The sequence below is a fragment of the Trematomus bernacchii genome, unplaced genomic scaffold (genome assembly GCF_902827165.1).
Source record: "Trematomus bernacchii unplaced genomic scaffold, fTreBer1.1, whole genome shotgun sequence".
Lineage (NCBI taxonomy): Eukaryota > Metazoa > Chordata > Actinopteri > Perciformes > Nototheniidae > Trematomus > Trematomus bernacchii.
Genome location: NW_022987641.1, coordinates 804,483 through 814,074, shown reverse-complemented (window position 1 = coordinate 814,074; position 9,592 = coordinate 804,483). Strand labels below are relative to the sequence as shown.

Below are 9,592 nucleotides of genomic sequence, written 5' to 3'. Positions count from 1 at the left end.
CAGCTGCCTCTGTTCTCTCTTGCGGCGGATCAGAGACACGCGGTCCTTGATGGCCTTGGCCATGGTCTTATGGTCCCCCTCAGCAACGTAGCCAGACTCAACCTGGGCCAAATATACTCTGTTTAACAATAACCCTTCACTTTGCCATGTAGTTCATTCCATCCAAGATCCTTCCCTTCTGTCTATCCCCTCTTCCCTTAACCCATCACTTCCTCCCACCATGAGTCCATTTCTTCAGTTCCTGCCCTGCATTGTACGTACCATTTCCTGCGCCACATCTTCAGGGACGTCCTTGATCAGGTCAAAGGAGAACTCGATGGCTTCGTTGTCTTTGTATTTGCCTGCAAACAAGTTGACACATTGCTAGTCAGGAAGCTGCCCCTGTTCTCCTAAAGTAAATTCAAATCTATGATATTAATAATTGCATCATAGGCTAAGTGTTTTCATTCTTCAACAGTTAAATTGTGCTTTTTCAGTAGCTTAGAAATGCTGCTAGGGTATATATTCCATATTTGGGTCTGAGACTGTATAAGGAATGACAAAAACAATTCCTATTACAATTTGTTCTACATTTAAATAATATCCGAATGAAATGACAAAACACAATTATTCTTGCCTTTGAGCTTCTTTACGTCTTCTATCCTGAGCCAGAGTTTGATGGCAATCATTTCCCCATCATCCTCTTCTGCCAGTTCAACCCTGACCCCCGTGTCCTCCTGGAAGAACGCATGGTTCAGCAAGATCTTTATAGCATATCTAGAGGAACAAGAGAAATAAATAGAAATTCAAGAGAGAATTTAATGTTGTTGCTACTTGAAACACATTTTTTCAAGACCAGTGGCCTGTACTACGAAGCAGGGTTTTCGGTTAGCGAGGTAACTTCAGGGTTAACTCTGGGTTTCCAGGCCCTACGACGCTGGTTCACTTCTTACCGGTAATGTAGATCTCCATGGTAACTTATGCTGAACACCTAACCTGCTCCGGAGCATGTGTGTATGTGTGAGTGTGTGTTTGTGTCTCACCTCTCATCCTTGTTTGTTCTGATGCAGCCCTCTATAATTTCCTTCACCTCAGGAATGGCTACCTTGTCAAAGCTGCCTGGTTTTACTCCCTGCACAAACAAAAAGAAAGATCAGTGAAGTCAAGAAAACGAAATACCAAAAGTAGACCCGAATTCGGACACACACACACAGTATACATTTGGCACTAAGAAAGGGCACATTTATTGGATAATAGCAAGTTACTAAGAACACAGAACTTCTGTCAGACCTTTCCATACAACATTCAGAGGCTCAACCCTAAACTGAAGTTGAGCTACAGCAGGAGGCTCAACCTGCTTCGTAATGAGCTATCCATTCATTCAAACACTAGAGGAACAACATCAAGAAAGAAGCAAAGTCTAGCATGAAGGGAGCTGAGGTCAATCTTGGAAATATAAAAAAGCTGGCAATTGAAAATGACTTGCTCCAAAAGAACAGTATGAGAATCAGTACCTCTGTGGATGATACAGTGGATTAAATGTCAACACACTCTCCGGTCAATCATGTAATCAATTCAATACCTTTGCTGGTTCTTTGTAAAAATGTTGCAGAGTAAGGCCCATGTGAAATGCATTTAATAAAACAGATTAAATGTACACCGATACGCCTTTAGAGAGAAACTAAATCCAAAGCACTTTTTTAAAGTTTTAAAGACAGAAAGAACACAAGAAAGCCATATAAAAAAGTAGGCTACTTACCTAGAAAGCACTGGGTTCAATAAACTAGGGGAGACTGTTTATGTCAGGAAATAACAACCTACTTCTGCTCTTGTCCACAAGCTCTGTCCTCCCTTTCTCCTTTCTTTCTTTACTTTCTCAGTTTCTCTCCAGCAACCCCCCCAGTTCATTATTACACAACCCGCCCCTCCCTCCGACTCTCACACCCACATTTAATTCCAGCCAGGGCCAAACAAAGTTAGGAGAGATGGAGGAAGTAATGGTATTAAGTCCGACAGATGGGAGGAGGAAAAACAGAGAGAGAGAAAGAAGGAAAGGTTTATTAGGGCTGATTGGAGCTAAGGAATGTTCCAGAAGAAGAAGAAGAACCATGAAGCTTGTCAACAACAATGTATGACAAGGTATTATAAGTATATCCCCCCCACCCTGTGCTCTCAGAGGGTCATGCAAATAGGGTGCATGTTATTTTACAGGGCATATAGTATAGTTCACAATACACAGAGTATGAAGGTTCACTGAGGTGTATTTCCACTTTTGTTGCAAAGGCCAAATGCTTCTAAACTCAATTAATAAACTCAATTGTCACAAGCCAGTACAATTAAGCAATACTTATGACCCAATGTCACCGCCTCCATACGATGAAATGTAAGTCCAGCAACGCCTCTAACAGACCATAACACACATTTTGGACAAATGTCACTTTTATATGTTTTTTTTAATTCACATTTACTGTGAATCAGGGGTTAACTAAGGTCTAATTGTGTGAGCAACGAAGGGTTGGAAAGCTGCTAGGATGGATTAGGTAGTGAAATGATTGGAAGCAGGTGACTGGGGGCACCCTGCGGTTGTCACAAGGTTGTGTGTGTGTGTGTGTGTGTGTGTGTGTGTGTGTGTGTGTGTGTGTGTGTGTGTGTGTGTGTGTGTGTGTGTGTGTGTGTGTGTGTGTGTGTGTGTGTGTGTGTGTGTGTGTGTGTGTGTGTGTGTGTGTGTGTGTGTGTGTGTGTGTGTGTGTGTGTGTGTGTGTGGTGTGTGTGTGTGTGTGTGTGTGTGTGTGTGTGTGTGTGTGTGTGTGTGTGTGTGTGTGTGCGCGCGCGACAATAACATCTGAAGCTGGTTGTTTGATTCAATGCCCGGCTGACTGAATACAGAGATCAGAGAAGCGTAATGATATAATGTGTACAATTATAACATGAAAACATGCACACAAACAGAGCTGTGGAGCCAGAGGTGAGGTCACAGTCATAATCAAATAAGGTTAAATTAAATTGGGGTTTGTTTTTAACTTTGTACCAGTGAGAAGGGGGAATGGAAAGAAGGAGGGAAAGGATAGGAGGGGACAGAGGGATGTATGCTAACTTGCTAAATTAAGAGGAGTGATCGAGGACTTATTATTTTCTCTCACAGTGGTAGTTTTAGACAATCTTGATCCGAATCCCTTCAATTGTTATTTGCCGGTCAGATAGTAGGCAACAAAAGGATATGATATATACTAAGATATAACACTTACATTTTTTAAGTTTAAACACAAGCCTTTGTCTGGCTATAATCATGTTTTGTCAAATGGGCCATATTCTGCTCATGGTCAGGTTCATATTTGTATTGTATGTCTCCTACTGTGACATATTTACATGCTTTAATGTTTAAAAAGCTCATCACGTACAATGTGTGATGGCTAAGGGGCGGGACCACAGGGATTTTAGATTTTGCAGACCATTTACATGCACATACCTATAGAACACACAGCGGTTTTCAAAGTGTGAGGCGCGCCTCCCCTGGGAGGCACCAGAGAGCTTCAGGGGTTGCGCAGCGTGAGAAAAAAATAACGAGAAACAGTGAAATCTAGCTAGTTAACTTCAGCTAACTTTATGCGAGCGGCAACATGGATCGATTTTTAGTGAAGTTACCTAAAGTGAAAGAGGAGACAGCGTCTGGCAGAAAACGTCAGCTTTGTTTTGAAATAAAAGTTGTGGCTCATCGGACATTTATGAGAGAAATCCCTAATGTCCGAGTGCAAGTGAATGCAGCACAAGACGCGAGCCTTGTAACCCCTCCCCCGGCCCTGGCGTGAGCGAGGAAATGTGATTGGCGGCGATTTCATTTGAACGGGGCGGCGCATTCGGACCCCAAGTAGACAGAAGGAATGAGGTATTTGTGGTCTACAATGACAGAGAAGAGACTGTGAAGTTTGGCTGTACTCAGCATTGAATCAAAACGCACTAAAGCTTTAGATCTTAATCAGTTTGTGAGGCGTTTTGCTGAACAAGATGGTAATCGCCGCATTCAGCTGTAATAGGCATGCCAACTTGATGCTCTGCTCACGGATGACTCGATCAGCATAAAAACCTGTTAAGATGATGACCTTACGTGTGTAAATATATTTTTTTCTTTGTGGGGGTCTGCCCCCAAAAAACAGTTTTAAGTCTTCAGAAAGTCAAATAAGACGGTGTGTAAAACTACACTGCCCAGCCAAAAAAAAGTAACCACTTCGATTTAACTAGGCCAGTAGGTAAGGACTTTCCACTGGATAATAATACCCCTGCATTATAGCAACAACAACAATAATAATAATAATAATAATAATAATAATAATAATAATAATAGCAATAATAATTGGGAGGGGGGGCGCGGCTGTTCTTATGTTCTCTGAGGGGAGGCTCACCTTCCCACACTTTGAAAACCCCTGCACAACAGGAAAGAAACCCCAAAAGCAGAATAGGGCCTCTTTAAATATGAAATGGAACACATTTGTTTTGATGATAGTTTATCTTAAGTTACTATTCAATTTCAATGTAAGACTTAACCAAAAGTAAGAGGAGCATTGTGTTAGCCAAAGGGGATGTTGCACTGCATTTCTGTGTCATTACAAGCCAAATATTTTGGGAATTGTGGTTATCTTTCCAAATGTTAAAATAAAACACAAATCTAAAATAAAAGATGGGATATTATAGATGGATAGAACAGAGCCAAAGTGACGGCTCTAGAGTATAAAGAGATACAGAGAGAAGAGATTTACTAGTAAATTCCTCTGGTCCATTAACCATCACTGTCATGTGCTGTTTACACAAGAACGCAAACGGTTGTATCTGCTACTTTTCTCTTTCGTATAGCCCGTTCGTTCACACGAGGCCGTAACGGAAACGCGGAAACGGACCCCGCAAACGATAACGGGTCCCAAGGTGGATAGATCTGCAAACGGAACGCTCTGGGGGGGCAAACGGCTCCGTGTGTACGTCCTATACGATCATTTCCTGATAACTATGAAGCCATAGCCCCGCCTCTCCCCACCTCTGCTGCTCACTACTGTAGCATGGTCAGTAGCTACTGTCAGTAGCTACTGCTACTGCTACTGACCATGCTACAGATGTTAGTGCAAAAATCTACAGCTCCTCTACCACAACCATCAGCAACAAGTGGACATGGAGAATAACATGAACTACATGTTGCTAAATCCACCGCGGGGCATAAACAGAAGGGCAACCATGGCAACCATGCTCGGGGGTCTTCTTCGCTGCTTTTGGTGTATTTTGTGGCGAAAGCACAGCGCCACTTACAGGCCCGGCATATGTACTACAGCGTCTCCAGCGCTTTTGAGCGGTCTGGTGCGGAAGTACAGCGCCACTTACAGGCCCGGCATATGTACTACAGCGTCTCCAGCGCTTTCGAGCGGTCTGGTGCGAAAGTACAGCGCCACTTACAGGCCCGGCATATGTACTACAGCGTCTCCAGCGCTTTCGAGCGGTCTGGTGCGGAAGTACAGCGCAACTTACAGGCCCGGCATATGTACTACAGCACCTCCAGCGCTCCCGAGCGGTCTCGTGTGAACGGAAGACTTTTTTGATATCGTATTCGATTCGTATGCGTTTGCGTGTAAATGGGGTCTCAGCCTCTATAAAGCTGAACTCACCCCCCATGAGGAAGGGAGGGGGGAGACGGCTCTCAGCTGCCTGTGTGTGTGCGTGTGCATGTGCGCGCGTGTGTGTGTGTGTGTGTGATGACCTCAGCAGCACTTAGAGCAGCCTGTGATTGCATCTGTTGTCCTCTGTCTATGTTTGGGTGTCTGTCTGGTTTTTTCCCCACAGTGCTTTCAGCTCTATCTCTCATCTGTGTTTATTTAGCAAAAATGAAAAATGCTACCAAACAAAAATAAGATATAAGAATAATAAAAATGATTGTGCATTATAATCAGATGTGTTGAGAGAAAATAAGCAAGTGAGACTTATCGACACAAAAACATAGTCAAATGACAGGATCTCCTGCAGCTCAAGCCTGACATTTAATACAGTCAGTAAACAAGTACGGGTGGGGTGGGGGGGTGTTAGAGACTAAACGAAAAACAAGGATGTTAGATGCATCATGTGGATGCATTAAGTCTCTCCACAGTGCAACACCTTTCACATCTAAAGAGATCAAAGAAGTAGAGCAGATGCAGACTTACACTAGTGACCCGCCTGTAGATCTGGGCCGCGTTCTGACACTCAGAGTAGGGGTACTCTGACGTAGCCATCTCCAGCATACACATTCCAAAGGCGTAGACATCTACCGACTCATCATACTTCTCCTCATACATCTCTGGAGCCATAAACTCTGGGGTTCCTGAGGAAAGGAGAGAGAGAGGAAAAACAAAACTGTTACATCAAAGCTAAAAAACGAAATGTCAGATAATGTAGGAAGAACATCCTCAAAGATTTAATTCATTTATGCATACTAAAAGCTAGGGGATTTTTTTTTCCTTCACAATCAGAGATATGTCAATAATAGAAAACAAATTGGTTTTCATCCATTTCTTTAAACAAAACTGTGCCCCATAATACAGAAGCATAAACACAGTGGAAACCAGGAAAAGAGCATGTATGCGCAAACATTTGATCAACATGAGAAATCTGGTTCAATCTGGATTAAAAGAGTTCTTTAAAAACTCTAGGATTTTAAAAGCCAGAGCCCTAGATCAAAAACCTGATGTGATAAAACCCATTACTTTAAGATGTAATGACCAAGGAATACAAAAATGTGGTTTCAATGTGGACATTTCGGTACCACTTTACAATAAGACTACCCTTATAAAGGGTTTACGAATAGTTTGTAATTCAGTTATTAATTAGGTTGTGAACACTTTATAAATCATTAATACGCTTTTATAAGACATGAGAAACAGGGCAACTGTGACCGGTTGCTTGCCAAATAGTGAGCCCACATGTATCTGTACTGCTAAGCCTTATTATAAATGGTAGTAACTCATTAATAAATGGGAATGTGTTTCACACTTTACAACAAGGCTCCCTTTTGGCAACTATAAATGTTAGTAACTCGTAAATAAATGGTCATAAGAGATGCTAAGAAACATCAAGATGGAAGGGGGAGAATCAACTCAGTGAACAACAGATACCAAGGATGCTGGCTGATGAAGAAGACGAAGTACGCTAAGTAGCCAATATAAGGCTTCGTCATCTTGTCAAATAGTGAGCCTGTGTTGATGTATGAAAACTATGTTAGAACTGGTTTATAAATGGTTCTTAATGATTAATAAAGTGTTTACAACCTAATTAATAACCTAATTATAAACCCTTTATGAATCCTTTATAAGGGTAGTCTTATTGTAAAGTGGTACCGACATTTCTTTTCATAAGGGTGTGTATTAAATCTACAGTTTGTTATAGACTCATTATAGCAGTGGTTCTCAAACTTTTTCTGTCATTCCCCACTTTGAACAGGTGGGCCTTTTCAAGCCCCACCTGTCCCTCACTTGGTGGGCTGCTGCCTTCGGTGGGCCGCTGGCTCTGGCATAGGTGGGCCGTGGACTTTCACAGCGCCACTGCGCCGGTACCGCATCCGCAAACACCCGCCGTTGCAAGGCTCCGGCCGGCGGCTCCGGCGCTGTGAAAGTCGACCACCGTTGCGAGTCTCTGGCTGTAAACAGTCCACTACCGCCCGCGAGGACCCAGGTTCGATTCCGGCCTGAGGTCCAAAAAGTTTATTAAAAAAAAATAATAATAATCTCACGTTCATCGCGACCCACCTATCACATCTCTGTGCCCCACCAGTGACACTTTGAGAAACGCTGCATTATAGGGACTAAGGTTTAACTTAAATCATACAGTATGTATGCCATATACAATAACACAGCCAACATTATCCAACAACTAAAAAGCCAAAAATGTCCTTTATGATGCATGTGTTATGCATAAAAAGTCCCTAAATACAGCTGGAGATTTAAAATTACAAACTCACTTACTGGTCAAACATACTAGCCGTGTTGTGTTGTTACACCTTTATATATTTGAGTGTGTGTGTGTGTGTGAGTGTGAGTGTGAGTGTGAGTGTGAGTGTGAGTGTGAGTGTGAGTGTGAGTGTGAGTGTGAGTGTGAGTGTGTGTGTGTGTGTGTGTGTGTGTGTTTATGGCTACAACTGTCCAAATACCTGAGGTTTGCCCAATTCCTCCAAAGCAGCTGTGAGGTTTACAAAGCATATCATTCTCACCTCAGCTTCATGAGAGTATGTACAATATGCGCAAATCTGTATGAACACCAAAATATCTGCGGTTAGCTACACAACTGGAATGCTTCCAAGTTAACACGGAGCAGAGCTGTCACTTTTTACTCAACTTCATTTAAGGTATGATATGCCGGGTGTGTTTGTGGTGTATTTTTTAAGTGTGTGTGTGTACGCAGCTTTCACATCCCCAAACCGCATAATCCGACCTTCACAGCAGACTGAGTGGTATGTATTTCACATTTAAAATAGCTGCGGTCTGCTTTTACAGCCAGACATTTTAGAAGCAGTCAAATTAATCTGCAGAAGGCGTGTGCTGTGGTGCACAATGTGTCTGTGTTCATTGTGCTTCTAAGAGACAGCATGTGTGGATGTGAAACTCCATAAATAATGTCAGCTGTTTCACTTTCCCCATCTCAAACATTTCATTCAGATATACAGCTTCATGTCTGAGTACAGATTGTAGTGTGTGGGATCATAGAGATAAGGAAGGTGTGTTTTCAGTGGCTGTGTGTATGTTTTTTCATACCTATGACACTCTTGGCGAAGGAGGCCCTCTTCAGCGTGGCTAAGCCCAGGTCCCCTATCTTCACGGAGCCTGTGGGCCCTGTGATAAAGATATTGTCACACTTCAGGTCCCTGTGGATGATGGGCGGGGCTCTGGTGTGCAGGAAGTGAAGGCCTTTGAGGATCTGTCTGCACCAAGAACGCAGGACCTTGATTTTCATCACCTTGAAACGCTTCAGGTAGCTGCAGGACAAAGGAACATCACACATAAATACATGTCGTTCAACAGCAGATTAAGTGTACAAAAATACACAAAGAGCTGCCGGTTCAACGCCACCACATATTCAAAAGCTGTGTATCCTGTTCAAGTGGCCTTTGTTCTTCACAGCAACTGCCTATTACTTTTCTCTTTTAAAGGACACTCTGTAAAATGACACTAGCTTAAAAACACACGTGTCCTTCTATGCATTTCATTTTTTATTCGTAACATCATATTATTGAGTTTTAGAGACACTCTAAACATTCAACAGTAATATCCTTTTTGCAAGACCCTGAAAACCATCAATGCATCATTGCATTATTTCAAATCAAAGCTTTGAGAGGCAGACAATAGTCAGATAAGATGCAGCAACAAAACCCGGATAATGAGTCAATTCAAGATCAAAGCTTACAACCAAAGTGGATTACTGTAAAACAATTCCAGCTTAAAAGATAAAGACTCACACAGACATACATGTGGGCATAAACACTGACACACACAAAATAGACAGGACGTCACTGACACACATTCTGGCATCTGCAGGGTAAGAGACTGATATCATGATGACATACTAAGACAAACAGATTTAGCCTTATTTTACATTTAGTTAACAGATATCTGTT

The 9,592-nt window shown here is 42.4% G+C and overlaps 1 protein-coding gene across 1 annotated transcript in view; it reads right to left on the bottom strand.

The window, feature by feature from the left end:
* Nucleotides 1–9,592, bottom strand: part of LOC117484919 (serine/threonine-protein kinase WNK1-like) — an 84,041-nt gene that overhangs the window by 28,204 nt on the left and 46,245 nt on the right. Inside the window, 6 exon segments of the mRNA XM_034133407.1 lie at nucleotides 1–102; nucleotides 262–341; nucleotides 617–756; nucleotides 1,023–1,111; nucleotides 6,153–6,310; nucleotides 8,733–8,953. The exon segment at nucleotides 1–102 is cut by the window's left edge and continues 204 nt beyond it. Of these exon segments, the coding sequence (XP_033989298.1) occupies nucleotides 1–102; nucleotides 262–341; nucleotides 617–756; nucleotides 1,023–1,111; nucleotides 6,153–6,310; nucleotides 8,733–8,953 (790 nt within the window).